The sequence below is a fragment of the Stigmatopora argus genome, chromosome 8 (assembly GCF_051989625.1).
Source record: "Stigmatopora argus isolate UIUO_Sarg chromosome 8, RoL_Sarg_1.0, whole genome shotgun sequence".
Lineage (NCBI taxonomy): Eukaryota > Metazoa > Chordata > Actinopteri > Syngnathiformes > Syngnathidae > Stigmatopora > Stigmatopora argus.
In genome coordinates this window covers 9,649,667-9,661,017 of record NC_135394.1, presented here as the reverse complement: position 1 = coordinate 9,661,017, position 11,351 = coordinate 9,649,667, and the positions used below count along the sequence as shown (strand labels likewise).

At 39.2% G+C, this 11,351-nt stretch overlaps 3 protein-coding genes across 8 annotated transcripts in view; 1 reads left to right on the top strand and 2 right to left on the bottom strand.

Annotated features, from left to right (window-relative positions):
- LOC144078996 (choline transporter-like protein 5) overlaps positions 1 to 11,351 on the top strand; it is a 35,205-nt gene that overhangs the window by 7,633 nt on the left and 16,221 nt on the right. For 4 of the 6 annotated variants that reach the window (XM_077607505.1, XM_077607502.1, XM_077607503.1 and 1 more), the window contains 3 exons: positions 32 to 108; positions 2,978 to 3,301; positions 9,001 to 9,075. In XM_077607505.1, the coding sequence (XP_077463631.1) occupies positions 3,286 to 3,301; positions 9,001 to 9,075 (91 nt within the window). In that variant the 5' untranslated portion in view covers positions 32 to 108; positions 2,978 to 3,285. Of the gene's footprint in view, positions 1 to 31; positions 109 to 2,465; positions 2,484 to 2,977; positions 3,302 to 8,729; positions 8,936 to 9,000; positions 9,076 to 11,351 lie in introns of those variants that run through there. The other 2 variants (XM_077607506.1, XM_077607507.1) reach the window with 2 other exon arrangements.
- On the bottom strand, positions 669 to 2,468 carry btf3l4 (basic transcription factor 3-like 4). The gene is made up of 6 exons (XM_077607523.1): positions 2,326 to 2,468; positions 2,085 to 2,146; positions 1,712 to 1,825; positions 1,422 to 1,623; positions 1,075 to 1,134; positions 669 to 924 (listed from the first exon to the last, which is right to left on the bottom strand). Exons 2-6 carry the CDS (start codon positions 2,136 to 2,138, stop codon positions 878 to 880), a joined length of 477 nt encoding a protein of 158 aa, XP_077463649.1. The 5' UTR covers positions 2,139 to 2,146; positions 2,326 to 2,468; the 3' UTR covers positions 669 to 877.
- Positions 3,896 to 5,805, bottom strand: ptgfr (prostaglandin F receptor (FP)). Its single transcript, XM_077607475.1, has 2 exons — positions 5,692 to 5,805; positions 3,896 to 4,731 (listed from the first exon to the last, which is right to left on the bottom strand). The coding sequence occupies exon 2, from the start codon at positions 4,715 to 4,717 to the stop codon at positions 3,896 to 3,898; it is 822 nt and encodes a 273-aa protein (XP_077463601.1). The 5' UTR covers positions 4,718 to 4,731; positions 5,692 to 5,805.

Here is an 11,351-nt window from a genome sequence, read left to right as displayed (position 1 = left end):
GAGCGACCCCCTCTCTTGTGTTTCTCTGCAGTTCTTCAAAAGGAGGCGGAAACTACTATCAGGAATTGCGTCAAGAGCTTTCTGCATTGGAGGCCAGCTCATACAGAGGTAAGTAAGCAGGTGTCAAAACTCATGATTAAAAAAAAAAATAATAATACTTTTTAATGAAACACTTTCAGGGTAAGTGGCCACTAAGTAGACTGCAGCCCAATTTTTATTGGTGCTCACCAAATTAGAGAAATTTGAACTAGCTTGAGTTTTGCATATGTTCTGCTGCACTTTTCAAATTTAACAATAGATAGACCCAGTCAGTTAGGGGTTAATACCTGACATGTTGAAATAAAAGCCTATTTACGTATTCCCATTAATTCTTATTTTTCATGCTGACAAAATGCATATTTCCTTCTAATGGAAAAAAAAAGTCACAAGTTAGAAATTGGGCAGCACAAAAAAAAACGTAACATGTATAATGTAAACATAGTGACTTGTAATAAAAGAGAAAAGGCCATTAATGTAGTAATAAAAGAGAAAAGGCCATTAATGTAATTATGTCAGTTATGTAACTCCACTAAACACTACTCATTGATGCAGTACACTCCAAAACCCATGAGATTATATGCCTTGGCTGTTACTCATATTTTTGTTGATTAGCAATGATGACAGCACTCTCAAAAATTGTCATCTTTATTTCGTTTCATAAAACAAAAAAGTATATTTTTAAGATGACTGATGTAACAACAACCATTCGGACATCTGCAGGAGAGAAAAAAGTATACATAGTGTGTGTGTAGGGAGGGGGGGACACCATTGTACTGCGATATGTGTGGATGAGAAGAAGTGATAGCATCGCAAAATGTTTCCGATTTCGTCGCAGTCGTCAGTTGGCTTCATTCTTGGATGCTTCGTCAAAGTTTTCCACCAAATCTGCATGGCAACAAAAAATAATTTCCATTGAAATCAAAACAAAAATTGGACCTTATTTTAACACTTGACATCTTGTTAGATTTAAGTCTTTTAAAAAACACATTCGCCTAATGTGGACTTGTTAGCATTACATATATGTACTAAATATACCTGGAACATCATCATCCTCTTCTTCAATGTCTTCGACTTTTGGAGATTTGCTGTCAAGTACTGAAATGAAGAACAATCAACATTAGTGCCTGAATAAATTAAAACAAAGCCTTCACTTCTCTCCGAAATAAATTTTGGTCAAAAACGAGCACTGAAAGCAGAATGATCCACTAAGAAAAGTAGGACTAGTAGTATTTTGCGATTGTATGTTTAGATGGGAAAACAAATACAGAATTAATTTTCCTTTTCCTGTTAAAATTAAAAAGTGAGAAAATGAAAGTCAAAAATAAATAAGACAATTTAACCTTAGTGTCAACATGATAGAGTACGTGAACACACACACACACCTTGGCGCGGGAACTGCTCAGCAAGCCTGCGCAGGCTACTCAGGCTGTCGGCCCCCAACTGACTGAGGATGGCGGGCATCATCTCCGTCAGCTGTTTAGTCTCAGCGTGACCCGTGACGGCAAACGTGTTGGCCGATAACGATGCCTGAACCTTGGGGTTATTGAAGTGGATCACTGTGCCGTCATCCTTGATCATGTTGACCTGAGTGGTGTGAGACAGGAATTACTGCTCCCATGTCCTCTTGAGGAAATACATTTAAATGCAACAATCAACCCTAGAGTATTTCTACCTCTTCAATCCCGGCAATGTTGTTGACAGCTAACTTCTTTAAGGAACTCTGAAGCTTTTTGTCATCTGCTGTGGCCGTTCTATGTACCACCTTCTTCTTCCTACGTGCTGAACCCTAAAAGAACTTCAAACAATTAATTTCTTATAACTAAGATCTTTGATAGAATTATGTGTAAAATTGCCTTTTTTATTTAAATAATGAACACAAAAATATTTTTTTGATCTTTTATGACTCCGGTAGGACCCAAAAGTGTTATGCCACTATATGGCAACGGTAGTATTTACCTGTGTACCCACTTGATACCGTATTGTATACATCGCCATATTCGATAAAACAGGTCGAACAACGTTCTTCCGGGTTAGTGCATGCTTACCTTTCCTCCTATCCGCACTTGGGCCTGAAGTTTTGCCAATTTTTCCTGATTCATCTTGTGACCTACAGAAAGTATGTCAATGAATGTTTCTTAAAATGTGCGTTTGGCTGTTGTCAATACACGCATGAGCGCGACAAAGCCAGCTGCTAGCTTCACGTTAGCATTGCGCCACAACACATTAACAAAAACATTTCACTAGTGACACAACAGACTCAAACATCGAATTTTTTACTCGTCAAACCTGCTCAAGTTTCCAAGGAGGCATGCGGGGTTTAAAGAAGAGATTTATATTATTAGGGAGGCGTTTTTATTAGGCATACATGGATGTTGTTCCTGTTTCTTCCTCGTCAGCAAATAGAGGCGGTGACAAGCAGTTCTGCCATCGTCTGGAACTTTTAGGTACTACATCAGCAAACGTCTTCGACCAAAAAACACTTTTATTTCGTTTATTTCAGTACTTCAATTCATTTCCCAAATCACAATATAGTACACAAACTCACTAAACACATAAGCGGCAATGCAAAAAAAAGATATACAATAAAAACTAAGTATAAAATGATTTTAAGAATGTAGGGGAGAGTGGGATTCATCGTCACTTCAGTTCAGAATGTTGGTTCAGTATAAAACAATAACTCACTGAGAGATAATATGCCGTATTCAAAACAAAATCAAACTGAAATTAGAAATGAACAGAAACTAATGCACTGTGCTTTGTACATTACATTAACACAAGATAATACATAATAATAAACATGACGCCTTACAGTACTGTACCATTTCATAGTGAACACTGGGAATTACACACAATTCACTCATTTACTAAGGAAAAAATGACATATGACGCTGTTTTCACTCTCAAAAAAACATTTCTGTATCTTTCCACTTTGTTTTAGCATTTCTTCCACACGGATAACACTACGTGGAACACCTCGGTGTTGGACTCGCTAGGCAGACCGATGCGAGAATTTTCCGCCACTAAGCCATCGAGGAGGCATGCTGGTTGCTCCAATTTGGAGTGGCTGGACGCAGAGCTTCGCAGAAGAAAGCTGTGTTGCCAGGATTTGGACTGGCAGCATCTTTGTAACATGAGATAGAGCTTCTTAAGGACGGCCTTCCTCAAGAGGATGTAGACCCAGGGGTCCAGGATCTGGTTCCAGGTGGCTACACGCACCAGAAAGAGAAGTTTCTCTGATGCCGGCTCATGTTCGTCTTTGGAGGTAAGAAGAATGATGCGTGCCTGTTAAAAGTCATACACAGAATAAGAAAATTGTATGGCATGAATATAATAGATCCTAGTGGTTAAATAGTACTCCAATACATGTATTTTTGGTTGTTTTACACTCCAATACAGAACTTAGTAACTTTTAACTATCATTGACAGCGCTAAATGTCCAATCCATTTTGACTGGGAGAGGCTGGCAGTGAATGATCTACAAGCTATTCCAACCAGAATGAGATCTATATGATTATAAATTGTGGGCAATGAGTTAGTAGTAAATATATATATATATATTTTTTTTAAATGCACTTAATATTTTTTTTACTTGTTTTAAATTGTTAAAAAATGAAAGAAGGAAATGTGCTTATTTATTCTTGGCTTACACCAATCTGTCCACGCTGAATTTCATTGATTGCTCTCACTGGTTTCCATTGAAACCAGGCCTCCAATTCATTTAAGCTCGCAGGATTGGCTGGTACTGCTCACGTTTAAGTGCCATTTGCGGCTAGACATCCCAACGTCTCTCATTTGAAATGAACTGGATGTCTAGCTTTATTAAGGGCAGCTATCGAGCTGTAGTAAAAATTGAGAGTCAGGCTTGGGCAATTCTGCTTACCAGTAAAGGCCCCCAGCAAACACAGGAAACTAGCATAATGGCTACGAGCTGGCAGATCATTTCAATGTGGTAAGACCTTCCTTTGCTGCGGTGCTTTCGGTGCATTGTAGACAACAGCAAGGAACAGCTGGTCACAGTATTGCAAACAATAGAGAAGAGAAGTGCCAGCAAGCCTAGCAGGGCAAAGAGCAAAGGCAGGAACGCATCCAGCCTGTCGTGGCGCTTGTCCAGGTTGTAAAAGCACCAAGTCCTGGATCTCTGCACCGTGTAGGACTTCCCCAGTACCACGGGCAGGGCGGCCACTAGGGCAGCCAGCAACCAGATGCCAGACAGCAGCTTATTCATGTTGTGGAAGGCTAACCCGGTGGAGTGGTAAAAGGGTTTGGTGACCCCGATGCAGCGCTCAATTGCCATAGCGCTACCGAGGAACAGGGGACTCAGACCAAAGAAGACCAAAGTGGCGCCAAATAGGTTGCACATTCTACCACGGGGGTCGAACGTCTCCCAATTCTTGTGTACGCTGTACACGTAAAGCACCAGGGAGCCGTTGACCAAGTGGCACAGGAGGTCCGTGACCACCAAGCTGGTGGCGAACACAGAGAAGGGCGTCTTGGATTTAAGAGGCATGCGCTTGGAGGATTTGAGTAGGATGAAGAAGGCCAGGCTGTTGGACAGGATACCCACACTCATGGAGATGACTGAGGTGGTCACTGAAAGATTCTTCTCCTCAAAGGTCAGATTTGTGGATGGAGGGTCTTTCCGGCCGCACAGGTCATCATCGCTTTCGCTGGCCGACATGTTGGGAGAGAAACCTGTAAAATAGTAAGGGTGGAACAATGAATCCATCTGGATCTGTAGCCATGCAAAAATGGATCACTGCAAGCCTCTCACTGTCAAAATGACTAAAATTGCTTTATAGGCGTTCTTTCCATAATTAATCCAATTATTTTCTCAATTAAAATGAGCATTTAGCAATTACAGCCATTTTATGCAGTGTACTTACAAAAGGTTAATAAGGTTAATAGGCAGAGCTTTGTAAATTAATAACAAACGACATGGTTAATGGAGTTGGCTTTTGGCAACTTTTTAACTGCAACAATGCACATGAATCCCAAATCTGAAGAGAGCCTGTCAAAAAGTCATTTTTAAAAAGTGCAACCTATTCATGAAAAGAAAGCAGTTGAGAAGTTCACAGCACAAGATGAAAAGATCATCACAAGGGAAAAATTCTATTGAAACAGGATTTTTGTTTTTCTTTGAAATGCTGGATAAAGGGATTAAAGAATGAAATCATAACGTGCAAATTCAATCACATTCAACCTTGGACAAAACAATGCTTCAGGCTTACAAGAAGTTGCTAAATCTTCATCATCATATTAACCAACTACAATATGCTTTTCAATTACTTTGAACAAATGAAAGCAGTAAAACCCGCAAACAAGCAAAAGAATGGAGCATTCTGAAACCCTAAATCTAGTGATTTTAGTAACAGGCATTAAGTATTACGTCTTTACGTCGACGGGATCGAAGTAGACTTTTAGTGTTTTAAAAATTCTGGGAAAAGAGTTCGTACATACATTTGCAATCAGTTTAAATCATGTATTCTACTAGTCATATAATATAATAATCTGAGGGATACGGAGAAGTTCACTGTTGACCACATTTCTCCTCACCAGTATAATATCCTTGGCTGTCAGCTTCCTTTTTTGACAAAATCGGACTACACTTAAAGAAAATATATGGAAAAGCAATGTCACGCAAATCTTTTTTACCTCACGAAGCTTCTCCTGATTTTCCGCGATTTCAGTCAGTCTCGCACCCCTCGATGTTGCTTATGAGGCAGTGATGAGCTGCTGCCTCCTGGCTCCAGCTGCTGTAAGAAAAAAGAAAAGCAACAAACCCAGAGCGGTCCATCTCTGACATGCGCGTCCGCCTTCGGTGACGGCTCCTTCGACCAAATTGATCTACATTACATTGTGTAATGATTACACACACAGGCTTGTCTATACATAGGTGGGTGTGTGAGTTTTTGTGCATAACTCAAGTTTGTGCTTTTTATTTGGCTAATTTCAGAAAATCATTGCATTATCATAAACTGCTTATGTTTTCTCAGTATTTGGCTCCATTGGTGGTGCTCATGTACAATTTATGATCAAGAGTAGTGTACAAATGATGAAGCTAGGATGTTGCAAAAGCAAGCACCACAACATCACCTCAATCAAAAAAGATCAAAACATGAGATGGGAAATCACGACTGAAGGGTCAAGCTTTTGCTGATCTCATGAAAAATTGAGTGGGAGTCAATATCTTGCAGGAAAGCAGATGCCCCGGAAAAAACAGGCCAAGCAGGTGCATGATAGATATAAATTTAGTGTTAGGAGAACTGAAATTCACAGAAAAGGGAATTATGCAACCTTTTAATCTTGTGAAACATCACAATTGCTTTCTTCTAGAAAAATATTAAAATCTAATTAGCCCCCTGCTTGTCATTACGTGCCACCCTCGTGTGTTCTCTATTTAAAAAAGTGAATCGGACAACAGTGTAAAAGTTGCAGCATCCTGTTATGGAATAATTTCCACACAGGGAATAAAAAAGCTGGTATTGGAAATAGCTGGTGTGACCATAAAAATGTCACTTTGCGATTTCCCGTTTTTTTTGTTTTCTTAACCCTACATTTTAAACAGTAAACATTTTTTTTAATGGTGAACAAAAGTAACCCCTATTTCTGTGACTTTTTGAATATATTTTTTATATTTTTTTCTACCTCTCTTGTCATCTCCCCCTCTTTGTGCTTTCAGCCCCCAAATACAATATAATAAGTTGTGGATATGTTTATATTCTATTCCCCCTGCCATTTTTAGGTGACCAAGGTACGATGTAATTTACCCAATTAGAAAATAGAGACAAAAAATACTCAATTGATGAGACCAAAACGTGCCGAAAAGTTGCATTTGGCAATTTTCCTTCATTCTTCAGACTAGAAGTTTGAAATCCACTCAGTTTCTGTTTGACATGACACCTTCCAAGTGTTCGGTCACTGACGCTGACGTGGTCCACGTGAACAGACCAAAAATCACCAATCTGCCTCTCTGGGGGATGAAGTAGTTGAAGATGTAGTAGTGGAAGTAAACCTCATAATGGTTCTTTCACAGTTATGTTCTGTACTGTCCAAATAGAAAAGTCACAGGTATCAAATGTACTTTTTCTCTGTTCCCACTTTTTTTTGGTAATTTTCTCTGCATCACACATCCACAAGTAGCCCTAAATGGTGCACAGGCACCCATTTTACAGATTATTAAAGGAGCCAAAAGGAGATAAATGGCTCTCAGTGAAGCCCTTGTTCCTTGTTGCCTTCGATCTTTTTGGCTTTGCCTCAAACAAAAGTGTGTGATATAAAAACCTGGATGGGCACAGTCAACTAGGCTTAATTCTATTACCCAATAGGTTGGTATAACTGTAAAAAAGATAATACTTATGATTATGGTCCCATATATTATTCATCCTCTGAAAAGATTATGTTCCTGTATCTGATTGATGTGAATATGAAATATGTATAAATATAGATAGGTATGTATGAATTTTATATTTTGGGTTATTGTTATGATACTTATTACCAGCAGGTGTCAGCACAAAATGCCTTTTAAATTGATTGTTCACCTCAAATTATTCACAAAAAAAATCTAAATAATAAATTCATGGTTTTTAAATGAATCAAAAATAAAACGTGAATCTTGGCCAGTCTGTTTACAGTCGGACAAAAAGTACATCTGCCTAAACAAGCCATATTTTTCTGAATAGAAATATATGGTTCTTATATAACCTTTGAAAGAAGAACAAGTCCTCAGGTCAAGTCATTTGTTTTATTGACACTGCAATCGATACAATTTTAAGCTCATTTCCACAAAGCGCCCAAAAGTGAGGCAGTATCTTAAGGCTGGTGGGCCTTTTAAGACACGACTGATGAAAACAAATTGCATCTGACAAATAATTGCATTATATCATGGTGATCAATGGCAAAATGGAAAGCATCCTTTCCAAAGCAAATGTCATCGGTACAAACCCAAGTGGCCAATTGGAAAATGTAAATTAGACAAAAAGCTCCAAAGTTGAGTGTGGTGATCATGTTAATGAACAATTTCTGCATGCCTTTCCACTTAAGGGTTTTCCACCTAATAATGGTGCCACCAGGGAGTGACCCCTATAAATTTCTGAAGTTACGGCAGACTGCGTAGCCCTAATAATGAAATTGATGGCTAACCTAGATAACATGCAGAAATGTGTTTTGCTTAGTGTCCTTCCATTAAATTACAAATCATGACAGTCATTCAAAGCTTTTAGATTAATGTTCATTGGTCCATTGTCCTAGGAAAAATGGCTAGAATTTATAGTGAGAAGCTAAATATTTTTATTAGCCTACCACTCTTATTGTTTTGATCTAATAACTGATTTTACACTTAATAATAAAAAAATATGATTTTTTTTAAAGCAATTCGAGCATAAAAGGGTTATAAATAGCAAAAATAGTCACTTGCATGTCTTATTTGGAGTCACAAGAGTGCCAAAATTAATAAGAAACAACGACACTATACAAAAAAAGAAAGAACATTTACAATGCAGACATATAAAGATAAGCAATAAAAAACAACATTTACAAATGTAGTAGTAGACAATGAAAGAATCTCAATTGAAAAAGCGCAGTTCCTACAAAATGACACCAGAGGCCAGTGTTTCGCTGCAACTTTCCCCAAAAGAAGAGTTCAGATTCAGCATACATTATCACCCTTAAATAACATCCCCAATACTCTTTCATTTTAGTGACGAATACCTCTGTTTGCATCCTAACACAAGGACAAACGTTCGAAGTGATCAAACAAGGCGAAAAAAAAACTCGCGTCGAACAAAGAAAAGACACCGGCGGACCCTTTAAGGCCATTTTGGAATAATTAATTACGTCGAACTGTAAACACCGTTGGGCTGCGCTTCGTGACCGAAGGCGACCCGACGAGACCTCGGAGGCAGGTGGACGTATTTTGTGCACGTGCCGGCCCACCTGCTCACCTCGTTTGCGGTTCCTTCCCAGGTCCAAGACGACTGCGCTGCTTCCAATTGACGAGAGCCATGGCTCGCAAGTCGGACATTCCCTCCGTCTACTATGGTGAGTCTTTTGTTTCTTACCTACTCCGAAATTGATTGTAGTAACCACTTCGTCTCTCCTTTGTCCGGGATTCATCATCATGGTACGGTGAAGGAATGTTAGCCGGCTGCCCGCAATCAAATGGCATTTTCACCATAAGTTCCAATTTTTGGAAAAGGATGTCTTTGTTGTTTGAAGGAATCACTGTATTTATCAAGGCAGCATCCCGATTACCTATTTTGTGTGTGCATTTCTTTATTTTCATTGAAAATGGGTGGACATTATTGTATGTGCTCGCCTTGTTACGTTGATCAAAAACAAATGTGATATCATGAATATCTTACTTTCTGGGCCACTGTAAGGTCACCTGTAAAGAGTGAATTGGTTCTATTCTCACTTTGTTACGGGTGGATTTGTTTGGTGAGCTTTTATTTTGTCGTAATACTTCAGATCTTTGAGTATCATAAGTTTGAGACCACCAACATGGCCATCGCATGTAGTTTATTGCAAGCCTACACTACTGCAATCATACTTGCATGGATTTAACAGGGTCTACTAAACTAAAAGACCACTGTTGCACTCATATCATTTTTTGGGGGGGCTTTCAATAATAAGTGAGCGGTTCAGAGAATGAATGAATGTATAATATTTGGGGTCAGCATATACCGATACCGATACTTTATCGATAGCATGTGTGTCAGACCGTAAATAATAACTCCACAAACAAACAAACTTTCATTCAATTATTTACGAATAACTGGTTTCTATATTTCCCTTTGGGTAAACAAACTACAGCATAGAAAACCCTTAAAATCATTTTTAATCGTTGGATGCCTGTGTGAGTTTTCTCCGGGTACTCCGTTTTTCTCCCACATTCAAAAAAACATGTATGTTAGGCCTGTTGGACATTCTAAATTGCCCCTAGGTATTAGTGTGAGCATGAATGGTTGTCTGTCTCCTCATGCCCTGTGATTGGCTGGCCACCAACTCAGGGAGTCCCCCACCGTGTGCCTGACGTCAGCTGGGATAGGCTCCAGCACCCCCTGCGAGCCTTGTGGGAATAAAGCGTTTCAGAAAACGAATGAATGAAAATAAAATATTTGAATTCTTAAAAATCAATTTATCTCCCATGTCTTTACCATTAAGAAGCTCAAAATACCGGTAGATGTGGGCAATTTTCAAGTCAACAATATTTCTAAGCAATTAATCAACTCAAAAATTGTTGTCCCGATTGTTAATTTGATGTATAATTAGTTATTCAATTGTGACATAACTGCTACTAGCTGCAAGTTCACTCCCACCACAGTAGAGAAATCCACCCAACTCATATGCACAATACAGTAATAATACACACAGTATATCAATCATATTCTTTCACCTTGTGTACTTCAATTAACAAGGTTAATTGTGCTGCAGCCGTGTTCAATGCATCAAGCTAATGGAGCATTTTGTGGAGTCATGGTGTGAGCAAATGGTAGGCACTAATGGCGCTATCAACGCTGCATTTGCACCCTTTTTTTTAATCGACTATTTAAAATAACCTCTATGAAGCTTGTTTCTTTGTAGCAGTAAATGTCAATGCAGCTTAATCCTTGATTTAAGGTTCCTGTGATGTGAAATTACCATAATGAGGATAATATCTCAATCGTTCAGGGAGAGAGTGTCGGACGTGCCTGGATAGTCGGTCCATTCACTTTAAAAAAGAAAGAGCGAGACGAGTTAAGTCTGGCACAAAGTTAATTACGAAATTTCTCGCACGTGTAGTTTGCCTAAATCCTGTAAGCCAACATACTCACACTGGCCACTTTACTATGCACTTGCCAGTAGGGTTTGGGACGTCTGGGTACCTCGCGATGCAATACAATTTGTGAAAAAAAGCTCACGATAATGAGATACAGAAATGATCGAGAGAGGGGTCAGGAAAATAAACGACTTGAAATAATGACTTTTCAGTAGAGGACTACTGTCCCTGAATGAGTTCATTCACATAGCAAATTTGAATGAATCCACTCCCAATTTATGGCTTTCCGTCGTCAAGCAGACTCTTGCCGACGGACACAATCGAGACTTGCAGCCAATTTAGTCAAGGTCACATGGCAACAACAACATTTATACCCAAAAGAACAGAGCAGCAGGCTAGCTGTCAACGGCTGACACTCTCCGATGCAAACGCTCGTCCCCAGGGTTGAATCCCATCCCGTGCCCTGCTGCTGTCAGTGAGTACTGAGTGTATTCTCCCTCTATTTTTAAAGCATACACTGTTAAGACATGATCCACTAGGCTTGAAAGAAGCAAGA